At 42.4% G+C, this 23,363-nt stretch overlaps 1 protein-coding gene across 1 annotated transcript in view; it reads right to left on the reverse strand.

The window, feature by feature from the left end:
* Positions 1 to 23,363, reverse strand: part of peds1a (plasmanylethanolamine desaturase 1a) — a 129,030-nt gene that overhangs the window by 30,409 nt on the left and 75,258 nt on the right. Inside the window, exons 3-4 of the mRNA XM_080186960.1 lie at positions 18,235 to 18,326; positions 4,025 to 4,169 (exon numbers count right to left, since the gene is read on the reverse strand). Of these exons, the coding sequence (XP_080043086.1) occupies positions 4,025 to 4,169; positions 18,235 to 18,326 (237 nt within the window). The remainder of the gene's footprint in view (positions 1 to 4,024; positions 4,170 to 18,234; positions 18,327 to 23,363) is intronic.

Genomic DNA, 23,363 nt, shown 5'->3' on the forward strand with positions numbered 1-23,363 from the left:
TGGCTCAGTTCCACTTTCCCACTTTCTCCCCATAACCCTTAATTCCCTTGTCTGTCAAAAACCTATCTACCCGTGTCTTAAATATATTTAGCGAGGTAGCCTCCACCACTTCAACGGGCAGAGAATTCCAGAGATTCACCACCCTTTGAGTGAAGAAGTTCCTCCTCAACTCTGTTCTAAACTGCACCCCCCCTTATCTTGAGGCTGTGCCCTCTAGTCCTGCTGTCCTTTCTGAGCGGGAAGAATCTCTCTACCTCTACCCTATCCATCCCTTTCATTACCTTATACGTCTCTATAAGATCCCCCCTCATCCTTCTAAGCTCCAACGAGTACAAGCCCAGTCTATTTAGTCTCTCTTCATAGTCTAACCCCCTCATTTAGTCTCTCTTCATAGTCTAACCCCCTCATCTGCAGTATCAGCCTAGTGTACCTCCTCTGCACTCCCTCCAAGGCCAAAATATCCTTGTGCAAGTGCAGCGACCAAAACTGCACACAGTACTCCAGCTGCGGCCTCACCAGTGCCCTATACAGTTGCAGCAAGACCTCCCTGCTTTTATATTCTATCCCCCTCGCTATAAAGGCCAGTATACCATTTGCCTTCTTGATCACCTGCTGCACCTGCAGACTGGGTTTTTGCGACTCATGCACAAGGACCCCCAGGTCCCTCTGCACCGTAGCATGCTGCAGCTTTTCACCCTTTAAATAGTAATCCCTCCTACGATTATTCCTGCCAAAGTGGATAACCTCACATTTGCTAACATTGTACTCCATCTGCCAGGTCCTCGCCCACTCACTCAGCCTATCCAGATCCCTCTGCAGACTTTCCACACCCTCCGCACAATTTGCTTTTCCACTCATCTTTGTGTCATCAGCAAATTTCATTACCCTACACTCAGCCCCCTCCTCCAGATCATCAACGTAAATGGTAAATAGCTGAGGCCCCAGCACCGATCCCTGCGGCACTCCACTAGTCACCAACTGCCAATCAGAATAGCACCCATTGATACCAACTCTCTGCCTCCTATTAGACAACCAATCCTCTATCCACGCTAACACCTTACCCCCAACTCCATGCCCCCTAACTTTCTGAAGCAACCTTTTGTCCGGCACCTTATCAAACGCCTTTTGAAAATCAAGAAACACCACATCCACCGGTTCCCCTCTGTCTACCGCACTAGTCACATCCTCATAGAAATCCAATAAATTCGTCAAACACAACTTCCCCTTAACGAATCCGTGCTGCGTCTGCTCTATCAAACCATTTCCTTTCCTTTAACAAGCACCAATCAGGTACTGGTTGCACACGCATCCACACACACTTCTAACTTGGGTACATGCATACTCCTTGAGGTGTTGCCAATATTCTCTGCCCAAACCTGTGCAGTAGGGTTTGAAGCCACAACCTATTCCAGAGCATGGTGCTGAGGCAGCTTTTATTCATTCAATCATGGGACATGGGCATTGCTGGCTGGCCAGCATTTATTGCCCATCCTTGAGAAGGTGGTGGTGAGCTGCCTTCTTGAACTGCTGCAGTTCATGTGCTGTGGGTTGACCAACAATTCCAATTTCCATTAGAAGGAAAATTCCAGGCTTTTGACCCAGTGACTTCAAAGGAGTGAGGATATATTTCCAAGTCAGGAAGATGAGTGACTTGGGGGGGGAACTTGCAGGTGGTGGTGTTTCCATGTATCTGCTATGTGGAAGTGGTCATGGATTAAAAGTGCTGCCTAAGGACAGCAGTGCATCTTGTAGATAGTACACACTGCTGCAGTGCATCTTGTAGGTAGTACACACTGCTGCAGTGCATCTTGTAGGTAGTACACACTGCTGCTGTGCATCTTGTAGGTAGTACACACTGCTGCTGTGCATCTTGTAGGTAGTACACACTGCTGCTGTGCATCTTGTAGGTAGTACACACTGCTGCTGGGCTTTGATGGCATTGAGGGCACCAGGTGGATTAGCAAGAGACAGGGGCTTAAAGCTGACAATGCAGAGATAGGAAGAGAAACCATCCCCTTGGAAATGTTCTAGCTAAGACTGGATGGATAAGATTGAAACCAAGCAAAGTCCCATCAAGCTGAACAATAGATGGTGTAACTGACCATGTTAAAAGCTGAAGCAATAGCGAGAAGGGAAGATGACAGAAACAAAGACAATAGGAGCAGAAGGTCCTTCAAGGCTGTTCCAGCATTCATTATGATCATGGCTGATCATCCAACTCAATAGCCTGATCCTGCCTTTCCAACCCTCCCCCCGCTTCACCAAAATCCCCATATTCTTTGATCCCCTTCACCTCAAGTGCTACATAAAAATATATATTTTGGTCTCCACTGCTTTCTATGGCAGTGACTTCCACAGACTCACCACTCTCCAGGTGGAAAAATTTTTCCTCATCTCAGTCCTAAAAGGTTTACCCTGTATCCTTATGACACTTGGTTCTAGACATCCCCGCCATCAGCGATATCCTTCCTGGATCTACCCTGTCTAGCCCTGTTAGAATATTTCAAGTATCTATGAGATCCCCCTCATTCTCCTGAACTCCAGCGATGATAATCCTAACCAATTAAATCTCTCCTCATGTCAGTCCTGCCATCCTAAGAATCAGTCTGCACTCCCTCGATAGTACGAACATCCTCAGATCAAGAGACCAACTTTACACAACATTCCAAGTGTGGCCTCACAAAGGCTCTGTATAATTACAGCAAAACATCCCTGCTCCTGTATTCAAATCTTTCCACCATGAAGGCCAACATACCAATTGCCTTCTTTACCATCTGCTACGCCTACATGCATCCCTTCAGTGACTGGTGTGCAAGGATAGCCATGTCTCATTGCACTTCATTTACAGCCATTCAGATAATCATCTGCTTTCCTGTTTTCACTAGCAAGGTAGATAACCTCACATTTACCCACATTAGATTACATCAGCCATGCATTTGCCCACTCACTCAGCCTGTCCAAATCACACTGAAGCATCTCTGCATCCTCCTCACAGCTCACCCTCCCACCCAGCTTTGTGTCATCTGCAAATTTGGAGATATTTCATTCAGTGAAAAAGAGGAGATAGTCCAGAAAATAGACTGGAAACCATACCAAGAAAGTTGTCAATAAAGAACTAACAGTCCCTCAAAGCGGAAAAATGAACCATTTGGAGTTTTGAGTTGTATTCTACATGCTTTCTAACTTTGTGTGTTTCACTGTTCATAAAACTGAATGCTGGAAGAATTTTAAACCATGCCTGATCATACTTCTGATGAACCTGGAAAGTAAAGAGAGTTAAAAGAAAAAACCCACAATTATCCTGGGATTAAGATTATTTCAACGTTGTGTGTGGGGTGAGGTATGGAAACACAATTGAAAGGATTCAAATAGAAGTGATGTGGGAAGAGATGAGCATGGATCTGGAAAGTGGTAGAAGTTTTAAGCATTTTGAAGAGGAAATGAAGTTACAATGAGGTCGCAATTAATGAGGGCAGAAGGGAATCAGGGTACATTTCCCTGAAACGTGGATTAATGATCACAATTTTAAAAAGGGGATGAAGCAGCGCTGGAAAAATGGGACCGCTTACAAAATCAATTAGCATGGGGGACAGAAAGGGAATTTGGGTGGTCAACAGTTGAGTGGAAGTGGGTTTAAGGAAGCAAAATAAACTTGGAAAGAGCATCGAGGTGGGATGGATGAACAGTTGAAGAAACTAGAGATCGGCCACCAGACAGGACTCTGGCCTGGAGATGTTTGACATGGGGAGCAAGCAAAACTGGGGGAAGCAGAAGTGGGACATGAATGGATAGCCTCTATTTTTTTCACATAGTATTTTACCATCTTGTCTCAGAGGTCAGAATTAAACATGGGACCAGGAGTCTTCTAATTACAATGCCACCAAGATCCTTACAATGCTTGTAATTAGGTCAGTGAGACTCTAGTAACCCCAATCTCAGGAATCAAAATGCCAATTTTCATGAAGTTAAAGACATTTTTGTCCAAGTAACTGACAGATTACAACAAAGAGTGACATAATCTCACCTGGACTGTTTGTGATAAACTTGTAGGTCATGTGGGCCAGTGGGATAACAGTAAACATACAGTTATCTCCATTCGTCTCAATGAAGTCATGCCTGGTTATTGCAGTGGGATCAATATGATGTTCACGAAAAGGTCTTATAAATGCCTGTATGCAAACAAGAAAAAATCTTCATCAGAATGCTTGACTTTCACTGCATTTATTACAAATGCATTAACCAAAGAGTGACATGTACAATTGAAATACATCTAAACCAATTGTTCCAATGATAGGCTACTTTGAAGGAAAGAGTGGGGGAGGGGCTACTGATCACAAGAACAATTTATTTTTGAAAACAATTTTTGTGAATCTGTTGCAAATTAGGATAACACGAAATGTGACATTTTACAATTTTTGATGTGACACTTTGATCAGCATTATGTTCTGAAAGACTCTACCCAACAACCCCAACCACCTAGCATTACACTTCCAATTAACACACGGTCTGCGCTCAGCAAATGTTGTGCAATTCATGATAACTGGACTAAACTTGTCCATACCAAAATTTCTTGGGGCCACCTTAAATGAAAGGATTGTAAAAGGATCGGATGCCAGGAATAGTCCAAATTCAGAAGCCACATGCCAGGCATGGGCACCAATGAGCTGCTGCAGACTGTCAAGGCCTGCAGTAGCTTAAAGTACACTCTGGAACACACATGTAAAATAGCAACAAAGGTTTTGAAAAGTAAAGTGTGGCAGCAGCAGGTCTGTCGCTTGCAACTGTGGAAACAATAGTGAATGAGGTGAAGCCAAGGAAGCTCTGTGCAAGACCTGAAGGACAGCAGCACAGGCGAAACGGAAGGAAGTTGACTGGCCTTGCATCGATTATCTGGAGCAAGGATGGTGCATCTTACATCCCGCCCCCCCCAATCACCTAGCCATGTTCTTTCATTTCTATTCTTACATTAAAAACTTCTCTTGCAATGCAACTACATGTGGCCTCACTATGCCTGCATACAATCATAGAATCCCTACAGTACAGGAGGCTATCCTGGATCTGGTCCTGTGTAATGAGACAGGAATAATTAATGATCTCACAGATAGGGATCCTCTCGGAAGGAGGGATCACAGTATGGTTGAATTTAAAATACAGATGAAGTGTGAGAATCGTTGAATTACTACAGTGCAGAAGGAGACCCTTCAACCTATTGCGTCTGCACCAACAATTATCTCACCTCGGCCTTATCCATGTAACCCCACATATTTACCTCACTAATCCCCCTAAACCACACATCCCAGGACACTAAGGAGCAATTTAGCATGGCCAATGCACCTAACCCGCACATCTTTGGGCTGTGGGAGGAAACCGGAGCACACAAAGGAAACCTACCCAGACACAGGGAGAACGTGTAAACTCCACACAGACAGTGACCCAAGCTGGGAATCGAACCCAGGTTTCTGGAGCTGTGAGGCAGCAGTGCTTACCACTGGTAAAGGTAAAATCCAATACCAATGTCTTGTGCTTAAATAAACAAGACTACAATGGGATGAGGAGTTGGCTAGAGTAGACTGGGAGCAAAAACTTTATGGTGGGGCAAATGAGGAACGATGGAGGATTTTCAAAGCTTTTTCTTTACAGCGCTCAGCAAAAATATAATAAGGAAGGACTTAGAAAAAGGGATAATCAGCGATGGATAGTTAAGGAAATAAAGGAAGGTATCAACTTGAAAGAAATTGCATACAAAGTGGCAAAGGTTAGTGGGAAACTGAGGATTGGGAAATCTTTAAAGGTCAACAGAAAGCCATGAAAAAAGCAAAGAAAAGATAGATTGAGAGAGTAAACTAGCTCAGAACATAAAAACAGATAGCTAAAGTTTCTACAAATATATAAAATGAAAAAGTGGCTAAGATAAACATTGGTCCTTTAGAGAATGAGAATGGGGATTTAATAATGGAAAATGAGGAAATGGCCAAGGCATTGAACAGGCATTTTGGTGTCGGTTTTCACAGCATGTCAAAACTTGATGACAAGGTGGTTATAGCAAGTGAGGACTAAAGAAGTAGTGTTAGATAAGCTAATGGGGCTAAAAGTAGACAAGTACTAAAAGAGATGGTGAGGGAAATAGCAAATGCACTTGTGGTAATTTACTAAAATTCGCTGGACTCTAGGGTGGTTCCGGCAGATTGGAAAACAACAAATGTGACACCACTGTTTAAAAAAGGAAGTAGATAAAAGGCAGGTAATGATAGGCCGCTTAGCTTAACTTCTGTAGTGGGGAAAATGCTTGAGTCTATCAATGCAGAAATAACATCTGGGCAGAAATTGTCCCATTCGGAAGATACACCATGAGTTCACGAAAGGCAGGTCATGTTTTACTAACTTAGGGAAATTCCTTGAGGACATTATGAGCACGGTGGACAACAGGGAACTGGTGGATGTGGTATGTCTGGATTTCCAGAAGGTATTCAACAAAAGTCGGCTGCATAAGATAAAGGTGCATGGCGTTACAGGTAACATATTAGCATTGATAGAGTATTAGTTAACTCATAGAAAGTAAAGAGTGGGGATAAATGGGTATGCTTCTGGTTGGCGATTACTGACTAGAGGTGTGCCTCATGCATCAGTGTTGGGACCACAATTGTTTACAACTTACATAGCTGATTTGGAGTTGGGAACCAAGTGTAGTGTGTCAAAGTTCGCAGATGAGTGGTAGAGCAAAGTGCGCAGAGGACACTGAACATCTACTAATCCGCATACCTTTGGACTGTGGGAGGAAACTGGAGCACCCGAAGAAAACCCACATAGACAAGGGGAGAACATGCAAACTCCACACAGAAAGTCACCCTAGGCTGGAATAGATTCATTGTGCCACAATGCTGACTGAGGTTTTATTTACATGTTATGGATCAAAAGAAAATTCTTAATTTTTGCATTCCTTTCTTAAGGCCAAAATGCACTCATAGGAATCAAGTTGCTGTTGGACACCCTAACCTCTGCACGCAGACCTACTTTGAGGATATCCATCCACAAGGAATTAAAGAAGAGTGTCTTGGGTGACACACAGAACAGCTGTTATTGACACATCTGGACAAAATCATTGCCGATTAGAGAGTCAGGATATGCCAATACTGGGCTAAAGTTGCTTTTAAAGGGCAGAAAATGTATTTGCAGGCATGAATAAACCATAGCAGACAGTGCCCTGAAGAATACTGATTAGACTTCTCCAACTGTTTGGGAACATGTGCCACTGCATCCTAGCCTCCCTGCTGTTTTCCATAGGCTGCCACCATCAGGACAAAGTACACCCACCCATAGAATCAAACAGTGCAGAAGACCCCCTTCAGCCCATCAAGTCTGCATCGGCACACGAGAAACTTCTGACCTCTCACTGCCTATACGGTCATGTTTCCTGCTATTTGCAATTCAGCAACAATTTGCATCTATATAGCACTAATGATACAGCAAAATGTTCCAAGGCATTTAACAGGAGAATAATTATACTAAAACTGGTGCAGCACCAAAGAAGGAGGTGTCTTGCCAAAGAGGCAAGTTGACAAGGTACGCTGAAGTAAGGGGGAAGGAGGAACTCTTGCACTGGATTCGTCACTACAACTGACACAAAGCTTGGGCACTGGCTTCTCAAATGGTAGTGAAATGACTGGAACGGAAACAAGGGATCAGGAGGCACATCGATGAGGATGACAAATGATGAACGGAGAAGAGGGAGTAAACAAATTGAAGTGCGGAGGTCATGTGGTATTCCTGTGCAAAAAAAAAGTTATAGTCACCTTCTCCCTCACCTTCCTGCTTTGGAATGGAGCATATCCCTCTTGCAGCAATTCTATTTTAACGCATGTATTTACTTTTTAAATGTCACTATGACAAAGAGGTGGTGTTCTCCAAGGAAGTTTTCAGCCAGCCCCTTAAGAAATTGCGGAATATAAAAAATGATCTATGAGTGCACAAAGGGCAAACTAAAAGCAGAAGTATATAGTAAATGTAGCTGCGCTGAAACACCTCAAGAGTGCGACATGACTGATGTATATAATTTGAACAGCATTGTACTCTCTGTAACAAAACATTTGGAATGTTGCAATGTTCTCATTACTAAATTGAAGCAACTCTGAATACATCCTGATCTCTACTGTGGAGAATGTGAATGTCATTGTGCTTTTCTGTCATGACATATTGAAATGTTTTCTAATATTTCTTCCACATATTTTATGTATGAAATACATTTTTGCAAAAAAAACCTAAAAGCAGAAGCATGTTGGAGCTCACAGAACAAACAAAATCAAGCAGAGTGAAGAACAAACTGTAAATTAGATTGTCAATGTACCAAAGAATAAAAAGGCCACAACAGAACAGCAATGCAGCGCCAGTTCTAACAAATCAGCAAACTTACAATGGGAAAACATCCTTCAAGCCAGTTTCTGTTTTCTGCCCAACAGAGACCGCCTTTAGTTTGTGTTAGGAGTCATAAGACAAATGCCTCAAGAGTTTAGGCAGGAGTCTGCCTCCAGTCAGTACGTGTATGAATCTGTCCAATAAACAAGGTCAAATACTGAACGTTGTTATTCCAAATCCCAATGCAAGTCGTCACTGCAGCAATTAGATAATTGAAAATGTTACAAGAAGCCAGAGAATCTCTTTCACCACCCCCATGCATTATATACATTTTGCTTTGCCATTGAATCTACGCAAACCACTATATCTCTTAAGGGAGATGGCTTAGTGCAGATAAAGTACCGGAGAAAATAAAGTTCCTGACAGTGTTCCCTACCCTCAATAGGTACGAAGTCAAAACAAAGACATTCATTCAATTTAATTACTCAGCCATCCAACGCTAGCCAGCTGCATTCCACAGACACCTCCATCGTCCCTACAAGTTAGTTACATAATTTCATCATCTATCTCTAGCCTTATCACTCTTTTTTAAACACCTTCGGTGCTATTCTTAAGCAGACAATTATGCAACACTCTTAACAAAAGCATTATATTGATTGACATGTGTCTACTTTGCACATTTATGACTGCTGATTGAAAACAACTTTAATCTGCAGTCTTGCAGGAGGCTCATTACTTTTATGCTCTCAATCTGTTAATTATTATTTTATTTATTGATTAGAGTCACAAGTGGCTTAACATTAACACTGCAATGAAGTTACAGTGAAAATCTCCTAATCGTCACACTCTGACAACTGCTCGGGTACCCTGAAGGAGAATTTAGCACGGCCAATGCACCTAACCAGAACAGCTTTCGGACTGTGGGAGGAAACCAGAGCACCCAGGGGAAACCCACACAGACACAGGGAGAATGTGCAGACTCCGCACAGACAGTGACCCAAACTGGGAATCGAACCCAGGTCCCTGGCACTGTAATAGTTTAAATAATCTATCACTCTTGCATTGAAGCCTCAACCTCAAACTTTTCTTAAACTCAGTTGAGAAGTTTCATCTTCACAATTCTTCTGTGAACTCTATGCAAATGTATCAATATTCTTTTGAAGATTAATGCCTAATATTACATGATATTCAAACTATGAAATTACTACTGACTTATAAATAAGGGTTAAAAATAACCTGTTTTGCTAAGACATTGGTAAGGCCACACTTGGAACAGTTCTGATCACCCTATTATAGAAAGGATATTATTAAACTAGAAAGAGTGCAGAAAAGATTTACTTGGATACAACAGAAACTTGAGTTACAAGAGGCTGGATAGACTGAGATTTTTTTTCTCTGGAGCGCAGGAGGCTTAGGGGCTATCTTATAGAGGTCCATAAAACAATGAGGGATGTAGATCACATAGATAATCAATATCTTTTCCTAAAAATAGGAGAGTCTAAAACTAAAAGACATAGGTTTGACGTGAGAATGGAGAGATACAAAAGGGTCCAGAGGGGCAATTTTTTCATACAGAGTGGTGAATGCATGGAACAAGCTGCCAGAGGTAGTAGTAGAGGCGGGACAATTTTGTCTTTTAAAAAACATTTAGACAGTTACATAGGTAAGATGGGTATAGAGGGATATGGGCCAAACTGGGATTAGCTTAGTGGTTAAAATGGGCCACATAGACAAGTTGGGCCGAAGGGCCTTTTTCCATGCTGTAAACCTCTATGACTCTGTTGTAGGTAAAATAATCCCTCTGAGACTGTTAGTGAGTCAAAATACAGTGGTTTTTATTTCAAAACTGGCGTTTATTCCAGGGCTTTGGGAGAAACTGGTTCCAACCAGGACTACCAGACTTCTCATAGAGCACAAACTCAAATGGGCACTTATACATTGAGCTCCAGCAGTAATCACGATTCAAAGTTCAATTCAAGCCGGTATCACGATCTGCCATCAGCAGCTGTCAAAAGCCGGTATCGTAAACTACCATCTGTGTAACGATGTCCAACTAACACAAATAGGTAAGATTTGCAAAGTCTACAAAATAACAGGCACATTAAACTATCTGACTTTATAAAATTGAGAGTTAAGGCATGTAAGACATAAACAAATAACTTATATTAATGCCAGGAGCAATATAAGCTTGAGATGATCAGTCATGATGAAGGGTTATGTTTGTGACATATTCTAGGTACAAAATCCATCAACCCTTTCTCTTCTTCAGGGACAAAATGCATTCACCTTTTCCCTACTTCAGACTCTGTATTTTGCCTAATAATATGTTCTTCTTGTGCATCTTGAGCATTGTCGATAGCCCAGCACGTTGACTGACTACTTATGATGATTCACAGCTGATAATCAGACCAAAGTTCTTTTCAATATTAAATCAGCTTTGACTCTGCTCCAAATTTATAACTAATGCCAACTTCTGTATAACTATAAATGGAGTCTAACTATTTGATGGCTGGATCATAAAGTATGAAAGACTCTTAAGACTGTAAGAGATGTTACAGCAGTTCTTCAAAGCAGGTCGGGAATCACATCAAGTCCCTACTGTGTTAGTTCAATATGCTGGGAGGCTTTGGTGAATTTCGAGCATACCTACCCTGCAACTTTGTTACTCAGTGTTACACTGTACAATTAAATGGTTTAACTTACAAAGGAAGTAGTGGCAAAAATATCACACTGCATACCACAGGCATTTTACCAAAAAAAAATGTTATATTCCAAGGCTAACGAACAGAGGGGAAGTGTGAGGGACTGTTTGGGGAATTTTGAGAGCCTGTCTTGGGACTGAGGCCACATTGTCAGGGCATTTTTAAGAGACTATCCTAGAGGCTGTACGGGTTATGTTAGTGGGTTCTGCAATGACATGCACATCTTGCTCTGGTCTTGGCTGGGGTGAGTGGAAAGGCCTTTCTGGGCAGTGACAATTGTGCACTGAATAGTGTTTAGAGTGTGTCAGTCAACTAAGCCATTTGGTCCTGGAGGTTCAACTTATGGTATTGGAAGCAGAGGGCATAGTAACATTCAGGGGAAATCCTGGTGGTATAATCGCTAGACTATTAACCCAGAGACTCAGCAAATGTTCTGGGGACCCGGGTTTGAATCCCCCCACGGCAGATGCTGGAATTTGAATTCAATTTGAAACATATCTGGAATTAAAAATCTACTGATGACTATGGAACCATTGTTGATTGTCAGAAAAACCCATCTGGTTTACTAACTCCTTTAGAAAAAGAAATCTGCCATCTTTACCTAGTCTGGCCTACATGTGACTCCAGAGCCACAGCAATGTGGTTGACTCTCAACTGCCCTCCAAGGGCAACTAAGGATGGGCAATAAATGCTGGCCAGCTAGCGATGCCCATTCTCCATGAATGAATTTTAAAAAGCTGCAAGGTTATGGGGGTGATATTGGATGATCCAATTGGAGGTGTCTGGAAAAGTAAGGCTGCATGTGGCCTCGAGGAGCAGAGGGGTCATACTGGCAAAGGGAATTGGGATATCATCAATGAAAGGATCAGGGAGGGGCAGAAACAAGAATTTAATATTTACAATGGCGGGTGCAAGGGTAACAGGGAGGTGAGATCATTATGGGAGAGATGGAAATTAGGAAAGTGACAATGAAGGAGGATGGGAGGTACTTAGTGGGTGACACCCAGAAATTGGAAACTGGTCACAGTCACAAATCTAATGAGCCCCACGTTCACCCTCACGGGAAAAGCGAGCTAGAGGGATAACAACATGGCTCTCAGGGCACGTGGGGGGAGCTCAGCACAGTTATTTTAGGCCGATTGAATGGGCATCCTATCATTTCCTGGTCAAGTCATAGTAAACAGGGCTTAGCTGAGCACTGCACTCGAGGGTTTGATGAACAACGAACAAGTTTTGCTCTTTTATGAATAGTGCACGTTCAGGCAAGATTCCATTAAGTCTTGGTGCTGCAGTACAGTTGGTTTCAATGGTCATCTGATCTTCAAATAAAAAGGGAAGAAGGATCAAACGTTCAAGGGCCAAGGCTGCTGCACAGAACAGACATTACAAGCCTCAATTTTCCCACTGCACTGTCACTGCTTACAATGCACCATGCTCACAGTCATGACATATGTTCAAGGATTGCGTATCGATACTATATAGGTGAGCTAACAACACCTTGTCTATGGGTTATAGTGCATAGGTGTTTGGCCCTCATCAAGCCCCTCGTTGTGACTGGGTAATCATCTCTGAAGGAGATGCTCAGCCACACGTGACTCTCCAGGAATGGTCTTGGGATAGCATGTCCAGACTCAGGGCAAGGGTTTGACACTGGAGATGGAGGGAGACCATTCAAGGGGAATTAGCAATGAAATGTCAATTCTATTCATTCACATTTACAAGGAGGAGTGGAGAATCATAGAATCCCTATAGTGTCGAAGAATGCCTTTTGGATCTTCTCTCTGACAGTGTCTTATCTAGGACCACCTCCACTCTTGCCCCGTAACCCTACATATCCCCTAACCTACACATCTTAGGGCACTCAGGGGCAATTTAGCATGGCCAATCCACCTAACCTCCACACCTATGGTCTGTGAGAGAAACCAGAGCACTCAGAGGAAATCCATGCAAACACGGGAAGAGTGTGCAAACTCCACGCAAAGAGTTACCCGAGGCCGGAACTGAACCCGGGTCCCTGACGCTGTAAGGCAGCAACACTAACCACTATGCTACCATGCCACTTGAAGAATGCAGGCTGCAGGGAACATTGCACATTAGTAGTTGTAAGTCCGATAAGATTGTTACAGATAAGGAGACACTCATTATGAACAGACACCTCTGGCATCAAACACTCATAGCCTCTTGTAGATAGTAATAAGTTTCCTGATTGATCGTTATACTACTCTAGTTCAGCATCATGTATGGGGAGACTGGGAAGTTAGTATGGAATGACAGTCAACCTTTAATGCAGAGATGATTACATCTACCTGCAGAGAGTCATAGAAGCCTGTGAGCTTCTCACTCTCAAAGTAAATTCCACAGCAAATGACAGGTTAAAAGAAATGAATAGAACATTAGCCCGCATGCTATTTGTCCACAAACAACAGACACCAGTATGACAACAGCAAGATAATCACTAACTTTGATGAGCATTTCTCCAGAGCACAAAATACATCTGCCTGAGATCCAAGTCTCTGATATATTGGCCAGTCATCATTGTCAGAGACAATATGGAGATCAAGGTGAGATTGTGTGAGAATTTATGCAACTGAAGACCCAAGTGGGAGTTCACTGGGGAGCAACACTTTGGATCCTTAAATGGCTGTGGAACACTGCATCAGATTGAATCCTCGAGACTTTGAGAAGGGTTAAGGCAACACATATTTACAAAAGTGAAAAGTCAAAACAATGAGTGAATACCCATGCCACCATTGTGCATTAAAACTTCATTTTTCTTACCCCACCGCTACATCTAGTTACACCCCGACATCCACAACAGCCTGCTGACCGCTATGACATTGGTGGGTGTCCTCTGGTGGTCCGAGGCCTTGAGAGCCCCAGCCTACTGATGGTCTCCTGCTCTGGGGCTTTTAGACGTTCCTTGGCCTGACCTGTTGGAGTTGGTAGGGTCGCTAGCATAGCCAACTTGTAGTGGCAGGGTACCCATGGAGTGTCCTGGTTAGATGCCCACAGAATGCCAGGTCGACTTCTCTTTGGGTGCCCAATGGTCCCTCCTTGAGTGTTTAAGGAGAGGGAGAGAGGTGGAGGTGCCTCCTCTTACCTAGGTTTAAACATACCAATGGCTAGAGCAATAGCGTGCAGGTCCGAGCACAAATCCAGCAATAATCGGTCTCCAGAGTGGCTGCTACCCTCCCAACAGAGATCTCAATGTGCTCACATGTCTGAAACACATCAGAGAGAAAACGGATGGATCCATCTTTCATTTCAGTCTGCTGACAACTTCTGACAACTCCGTCTGACCTTTCCTTCCTGTCTTTGCATTTCCAACATTTCTCTCAGAGTCAATTCCCAAGACTCAGTGTGAGCCTGGTCTCCAGTGTCAGAGACCTTGGTGCTCACTGCCTCCATCAGCTGTAGACATGCGTTTGCCAGGTTATCGCAAGATTGTGAACCTGAACCTAATCCGAAACTAGGTCCCACCGAGGTGCATGTGCTAAGTTTCGAATCCACAACCCTGGCACGAGGGTTCACTCATTGCTCTGGCTGGTTTGTTGGGAGAGGCTGATCTCATCTTCCACACAGGGACAATCTCCAGCCTCACCTGTAGCCTTCCTTCAAACCTTGACAAAGTCCATAACTCTGAGGATCCCCCCGAACATTGTTCTGACCCTTTTGTTATGTACACTCATCCTACATTAAGACAGATGGATTCACTGCAAGTACTATGAATGAATGAGCAGTTCAGAAGCATGTATGTCTGTTGTACTTGCAGAGCCTCTCCCAATAAAGAATGAGATTGGAGTTTGTGCAGAATCATACATGAGATGGCAATCTTAAAGGGCAGACAGACATTTGCTGCTAATATCGTATCCGCTGCTTGTGCGACATCTATGTGGCCTCTAAAACTTAAGACTGCCTGATCCTTGCAGTGTGTAGACATTTCACTTCCCCTAGCCAAGTGGAGCAAATTATTCAGGTATTTACCACACTGTAAGGCAATCCTTCTCTGGGTTTCACTGGTGTGAACTTCCTCATTGACCTGCTCCCAGGATGGAGTGAGTGTGTGTGTGTGTGTGTGTCTGTGTGTGTGGGGGGGGGGGGGGGGGGCGGTGGTATTCGCATGTGCATGCATGATACCAACTTTCCCATTGTCACCAGAGCAAGAATGGAAGCTGCAAAACATTTATGGTATTACCTGCCATATCACAAGATGATGTGACCAGTGAGAAAGTTAGTGAATGGGTGAGTAGATGAACAAGTGAATGGACTGGATGTGGTAAATGCTGTGGGTGGCTGTGGTCCAGGAGGCAAAGTGGGCCATGTTGGCGAAATGGGCTGTATGAGTGAGGTGGGCAAGGTCGAATAGTCAGGTCAGGTTGTTTGGGGGGGGGCGGGGGGGGGGGGGGGGGGGGGCGTTGTCAGGTCAGATTGGGTCAAGGGGCAATCAGGTGGTTGGGGGTCATTGCTCGGAAGCGGCATGGTGGCACAATGGTTGGTGTGCTGCATCACAGTGCCTGGGACCCGGGTTCAATTCCCGGCTTGGGTCACCATCTGTGTGGAATCTGCATGTTCTCCCCATATCTGTGTGGGTTTCCTCCGGTTTCCTCACAAAGTCTGAAAGACATGTGGGTTAAGTGCATTGGCCATGCTAATTGGCCCTCAATGTACCTGAACAGGCGCTGGAGTGTGCCAACTAGGGGATTTTCACATAACTTCATTGCAGTGTGAATGTAAACCTACTTGTGACACTAATAAATAAACTCAAAAAACTTGAAGTAGTCAAGTTGGGGTGGGGGCAGAGTTCAGTGCGAGTAATCGGGCGACCAGTTCTGTTATCACCCGGGAGTAAGACAAGGGTTTTTTCCCTAACTTTCCTTGGATAACTATCCAATTAATTCCCATAGAACTGTCCAAAGTGTCTAACATGGAATCAGAGACATACCAATGGAACGGGGGATTTGTCCAGAGGTTCGGGCTTCCTGGGTAGTTCCCACTGAGGTCAGTGCGTTACCACTTCCACAGGAACCCAACATGCAATCTGGGTTATACATTCAATCTGAATCTGGTGAAGATCTGTGGCTTTAAATAAGCAAATATTACCTTGAAAAAAATCCTAGGAAGAGCTCTCATCCATTTCAGTGGAGCCAGTGCAACAGAATAGCAAGGAACAACTTCTGTAAGTGACTGAGGATAGTCAGTCTTCATCTAGTATCTGGCACTAGCAAGAACACTTTGAAAGGAAAACACACTTTGTAAACAGTATCGGAGACAGCTATGGCTTTTAACTTATTGACGTTTTTGTTTGCTGAGGCAACAGAAAATGCAGTAAAAGTTGATGCTGCTAGCAGTTGTGCTGTAGAAACGGGGTGAAGATATTCACTACATGGGATTCCACTGTCAAAATATTTACTGCAAAGAGTAATTAAATTCATTTTCTATTCAGTGAGGTGGAGTCAAGTTCAGCTCAAATCATTGGCATTCCAGCCAGTAATGTATACCAGGCTCGAAGAATGAGGTTGGGGACCACTCTACAGTCCAACAGGAGAAAAGAACATTTCCATGGTGAACTTTAGTCCATTTTACTTTCATTCCTACAAACAGAAGTAGCATTGTTTTGGGACCTGCATTTCTGGCTGTTCCATGAAGACATTTTTCTGGAAATTAATCAGCCTCAGCCGCTGCATGATAAACATTTCATTTTCATTGATTATTTCCCTTGATTGTCAGATTGAGAGGCTGAGTTGGTAAAGTGATCACATCCCTTCAGTTAAAAAAAAAACCATGCTGTCACTCTCTGAAGGAAGGACTCCTTGTTTAAGACATTTTCTTCCCATTTCCTTCTTGCAACGCGTTACTACACAGCATTCCTGAAAATAGCATGGGGAGGGGGAAGGAACCTGTTCACAGGCCTTTGTCAACACGACTTTGAAATCAGCCCACGAGGGGTGTTCAAGAATAGTCCACTGTGATTCACTTTTTAATTTTCTATCCCTGTGGGGCCTTTACTCAGCACTTCCCTTAATGGTGCAACCGAGACAGGTACAGTTGACATGGTACAACTGAGATTAATTAGTGTCTGTTTACTACCCAATTAGATTATTGGATCTATAATAACGATACACAAAGCCATTCAAGGAGATGATCACCAGAAGTATACTGCAAAATAAAAACGCCACAAGCCAAATTCAAAGCATCAAATGTGGGCGATGATGATACTTTGAAATCACAGAATCTCTACAGTGCAGAAGGAAGCCATTCAGCTCATTGAGTCTGCACCGACCACAATCCCACCCAGGTCCTACTCCCATAACCTCACATATTTACCCTGCTAATCCCCTTACATTAGGGTCAATTTAGCATGGCCAATCAACCTAACCTGTACATCTTTGGACTGTGGGAGGAAACTGGAGCACCCGGAGGAAACCCATGCAGGCATGGGGAGAATATGCAAACTCCACATGGACAGCAACCCAAGGCCGGAATTGAACCCGGGTCCCTGGCGCTGTGAGTCAGCAGTGCTAACCACCTACAGTGGCACAGAAATGTTGGCTAAGTGTCACATTTTTCAAACAATTTCAGAAACGCAGAATAATCACATCTTTAAAACTATTCAAAAACAGATTTATTATCAAAAGAAAGTGCTTGATACACAAACCAATTGACCCACAGAGCTTGGCTTGCAAGCTAGCCCTTTAAAGGCTTCATCCCAACTTCCCTGTATTATAGTGTTGCCTCTTGCTGCAGCTCTCAGCTGTGCCCTGTTAAGCCACAGGCTGATTTCAATTAATCTGATTCAAACAAAATCTTTGGGTCACTTAAAAGAGTCTTCCGAGAAAAGATCCTCTCAGCAAAGGGCCTTACTCTACATAGTGCAATTCTCTACGGATTCTGATGTTAGCTCACGAGAAGTCACCAGTATATTTGGTTCACATCACTTCATGCCCAATTTACATTGAAGCTCTCTGAATTAGCATTCAAGTGTAAATACAGGACCAGAAACATTTGCAGGGTATGTGTATCTGTGTGTGTGTGTGTATGTGTGTGTGTGAAGGGAAGGTAACAATGTGAATGGGTCACAGAAACAAAGCACTTATTTTTAGACAATTTTTAATTGTGGCCCAGATGTCAGCACGCTCACAAGACAATGCACATATTAAATGCTATTCATCCAGTCGGCCCTCACCTTGCCAATGACAGGGATATCAACAGAACCCCAGGTGTCTGCTCCCCAGTGAACCAGGCCGGAGGCAAAATCCGCAGTAACAATCCCAGCAACTGGAAAATATGGAAAGGATTGGAAGATCCATAATGAGCTCACAGACTTTGAAGCTATGAATGTTCAGGCAGAATTATTTTATCCAAAGCACTATATCTAAATGCACATTTAAAAAAAATAGCAAATCGATTTCATACTTAGTGTATTTTTTTCTTAATACCATAATGATGATAAATAATTTTCATAAAAGCAATAACCAGACATTGAATTATTGAAACACAGACTAATTTTTTTTTAAGCTAGTATATTTTTAAGTTAATCCAGTCAGGGTGGAAACGCATTTCAAACAATTGTTTAGCGGAACTAAACAAAACACTTTTAAAAAAATGATGGGCTTTTTTGCTATAATTGGTTAGCTTGGCAGCACAACAAAATGAATTAAATGAAGTACATTGTGAGATATGGACTATTAGTCACCCTCACCACCTACCCCAATTTTCCACATGATCATAACCCCTTATTAACAGATGCTGTCTGATCAGCGGCGGCTCTTTGCCAGTATTTTGTGTTTTTATTTCTCCTCTTTCATAATACTTGATCTCAGCTCTGTGTCTCAGGTAGACAGCAAGTGGGGCCTCTCCAGAGTGCAGAACTGCAGAGCGAACAAGCCACCAATCAAGCACTGCATAAAAGGTGTAACTACAGAGCATTGCAATTCGCCTGGGATGATTCATCATTAGTAGCAAGTGGACAGGCAGGAGTGCAGGTAGGAAATATTTGTTCAAAAATGATCACTTTTCTCATTAAATTTGTAATCATGCAACAAAGCGCCTCACTGCTATTTAACGGAACAGTGCAATTTCTTGATCTGCAAACACCTACATCAACAGCCTCAGTCGTTTCCAGGTTTTAGACAGTGCAGAAAAGGCATTTTTCCACTTGGAGCTCAAATCAAAGGACAATGATGCCTTATGCACTGGTTCTCTGCTCTTCCCTCCAAAATAAACAGCAGTCCCATCTTTCCGACTTCTTTCATCAGCATAAAGTGGCATGTTTCAAATGCAGAAGCTGCACTGGCCCACACAATTCAGTGTTTGACGTTTCCTTCCAAGGAAGCCCTTGATCTTTATTCAACATCTCAGGACAGCCAAACTCAGACAGTTTCCAGGGAAAGGAAATTCAAGAGGGGGAGGGCAAGGATGTGGAAAGCAGTACAGATCCATAGCCAGCACTGTCATGTGCTGCGCCATCTTGATCGGAAACATACATTGATACAATTCCATCCCACAATGCACTGTAAGACCACCCCACTTGAATAGGCACCAAATCATTCCGGAACATTCACGGCACAAAACCCAGCGAAATACTTTACAGCAGCTTTTGTAACTAAGAGAAAAAAATTCCCAGTCGAATCATGACTGATTTAAGTTATTCAAAACCCATTGTGAGGCCTCATCTGATGAATTTATACAGAATGCCAGGCACTTAAAGCTACATGGTCAATCATTTGGAAGTTTTCTTTCAGATATCCTGGTTAAAATACAATGGGTTAGAGATTTTCTTTTGGAAAACAGCTGCACTATATTAAAACATTTCAGTCGCTGCACTACCTGTCCTCAAACTTTGCTTCCTGCTGTCATAATTTTTGGCCACATTCTTATCTCAATTTTCAACATTATAATTGCCTTTGTCATCAGGTTTAATGCAAATTCTCCATGGAAACAGGTCCTGATGGCACTGTAGTTGCAGATTACAGGGCACCAGGTGGTGGTGTAGCCCCACTGTATCAAGTACCACAGGATTGTCCGAAACGCCATCAGCAGTGCCACAGGAAATCTACCAGCATTTCGCAATAATCATGGGTTATTGACTGTGCACCTCATGGTAAAAGAGGGGAGGAAACTAGGATGTTTTTTTTTATAACACAAGAGGAGCTCCAAGATAAAGGGCTTCCTAATGTACAGTCACATCCACTCAATTTATAAATTAAAAAATGCACTTCCTTACACTGCTATTTGTAGATCATTAAAAACAAGCCAATTTTTATTGCTTTCATTTCTAAAATAGCTCATTGCTTTAATGAGGTCTTCTGAAAGTAAAAATGTCAGTTGTGAGGTTACATGGATTTAAAATAATGAGACATACAACTGTGTGGGATTCATGGGTGCCAACCTGCATCCTACATCTCCATGTCACCACAACTTCCCTGCTGCTACACTGGCATACCCGTTCTTCCATGCTGCTTCAACTCTTATCAGTTTCATTAAATTGACTCAACTGTGCATAGCTGTGTGTCTGGCCAGTTAAGCTCGTCTATCTGGGCCCTTTTACCAATACATTTCAAAATTCTCCTCCTTCCTTAGTAGCAATGAAGCTGAACAGTGCCGGATTGAGTCTACAAGTTCATGAAATATTTAATCTTAGGATTTAAAAATGTAATTACCAACTAAGCTAAATAGAATTTTTACTGACGTCACCTTTTTTGTTAAGCATGGAACGATGAAAAATAACTCGTCACTTTAGACCTCCATCACACAACCCAACAGAGTGTGATCAGCATCAGGAAGCAATAATATGAAAGGACAAAAAAAAAATCAGAACGTTCCAAATACTTTAGTGAAATGGATCTCTCACTCATACATAGAAGCGTTGCAAGAAACCTGCTGACCTCTTTCAGCCACACATTGTGACAATTTCCTATAAACGTAAAAAGAATTGACCATTATACATGCAGATCTATTTCAGACTCTATCCAACACTGGACTTATTTGCACTTTAGTTTGGCAGACAGGTTGGTGACTGGCACTCTGTTTTCTTGAGTGCATCATTAGAAGTTGCTCAAATCACAGTTACACATGAAAGATAGGCTGGACCTAAGCAAATTTAACTCTGGCAAACACAACCCCTCAGTAACTTTGCAAAAACCACTACCTTCTTCCCAAGCTTTTAATTTCTCCCTCTGTTTTCTGAAAGGTGTAACAGTGAAGTAGTTCAGATATTTTCCGCAAAATTCAGCTCAGGAAAAGTGTGGTTATCAAACCTCCCTATTTGGAACGGGTCTCCGGTGGTGCAGGTTCCATTCAGGAACTTTTGCTCATGGGCAAAGTGCTACGTATGCTGGGAATCTGAAATGGGTATTTTTTTTCTTTAAGTTTTTGCACACATGATCTCAGCCAATATCTTCATCTCTCCACAATGCATCTCAAGCAAACCCCACTGACATAATGGAAGCTGAACCCATATAATCAAAAAATATCCATAACATTTTCAAAACTGTAACAGGCTAACACTGTAAGCAAGTGCATCTTCTTTTCTTCTTAGGCAGTCCCCTGGCATTAAGGATGACTTGCTTCCACTCCAGTGCAATGGGTTCCAAGATGGCTGGTAAGTCAAATCTGCAATCTGCTAACTCTGTTGCATGTAGTGCAGGTGAACTCTTGAAGGGTTGGGTAGCTGAGTTTTTTGGAAGTTTGTGCACTCTCTTCAGTGCCTGAATCTATATCTCTGTATTTCCAAAAACGCGTTCAAATTAAACTTCTCTATTTTTGTCGGTCATAAGCCAGGGACTCCCAAGAGTTAACGGGGGCATTTGACCTCTTCAGGGATGCTTTGAGGACATCGCTAAAGAGACTTCCCCTGGGACTCTCCTGCCACAACCTAGTTCCAAGTAGAGCAGTTGCTTGGGGATTCTTATGTCAGGCACACAAACAACATGCAATGTGATGGTAACAGTCGTTATATCCTATGTTACGTTTTCCAATTAATTCTGAGATAAAGCAATATTTGCAACAATAGTTTTAACATGATATATGCGTATTAAAATAAATTATCCAGCATTTTCAGGTGTATTTGTCGCTTTACGTAACAAGGATGTTGCTGTGAGAAAATAACATACATTTTAAACAAAAATAGTGCCAATGATAAATTGCGGTAGTTTATGCTACTGATCAGATACACAACAGTAAGTCAATTAATGTGGTAAAGTTTAAAGGGTTTAATCAGGAAAAATGATGAGGTGGCTGAAGATGCAAATCACATTCCTTAAGCACGTCAGCACTATCTAGGGAGAGCTCAAGTAAATACGCTTGCATGCATCTCTTGTCCTGAAGTGATGATTTTGCTAACCCAAATGAGTCTATAAACCTTCAGGGTCCTGGAGGTAAGTAAAATCTTTCCCTGATCTGCACTATATCATGTTAGATTATTGTTGCAAATATTCCATGTCTAAAAGAATTATCCTCAATTGCAGCCCTTAACTCAAGACACAATCACAATTGCTATCATGTTGTACATTATGTAGGTCTCGTAGTTAAATAGCTAATGTAGGAGTGCTGCGCAGCAACATTGGACTATTTACTGTCGCTTTTACAATCAACAGGAATGACATGCGGTAAATGAAAGGAATTTATTAACTTGCTGGAAACCATTCATCAGATAGTGAAAAAGAAGCCAATTTGTCTTGGTACGGTAAGAATTATCACAGTTTTTATTCATAGCATGGCTCTTCCACATATGAAAACAATTAGATAGAGATCGAGTATCAGGCTTCTCTTAAAATGATGAATGAGGGAATGGAAACCTCAAAGTTACACTTGGCATTTTATGTGGCAACTAAGTACATGCCTGGTCAATGTTCCATTAAAGTACTTCAGTAGGTAACAATTCTGAATAAGATATCCAGCAGAATGTCCAGCTTTGCATCTCAAGATAATACTTCTTAACAATGATGTTATGCTATGTACTTTTGCCTTACTACAGAAGTGATATTGAGGACAGTTTACAAGGCATATGAGAACTTAGGCTTTATAAATAGAGGTATAACGTGCAAAAGCAGAAGAGTTACAATAAACCTTTATAGAGCACAGCCAGACCACTGCAACCTCTTCTTGTCACCACGCTTTAGGAAGGATGTGAGGATCTTTGATAGGACATGGAGAAGATTTACCAGAATGGTTCCAGTGATGAGGGATTTTAGCTACAAGTTTAGGTTGAAGAAACTGGGGCTGTTCTTGGAATAAAAGAGATTGAGGGGAGATTTAATACAGATGTTCAACATTATGATAGATTTTTTTTAAAAACGTGTGCAATAATCACCA

Source organism: Carcharhinus amblyrhynchos, chromosome 4, assembly GCF_965287045.1.
Source record: "Carcharhinus amblyrhynchos chromosome 4, sCarAmb.v2.hapA, whole genome shotgun sequence".
Taxonomy (NCBI): Eukaryota; Metazoa; Chordata; class Chondrichthyes; order Carcharhiniformes; family Carcharhinidae; genus Carcharhinus; species Carcharhinus amblyrhynchos.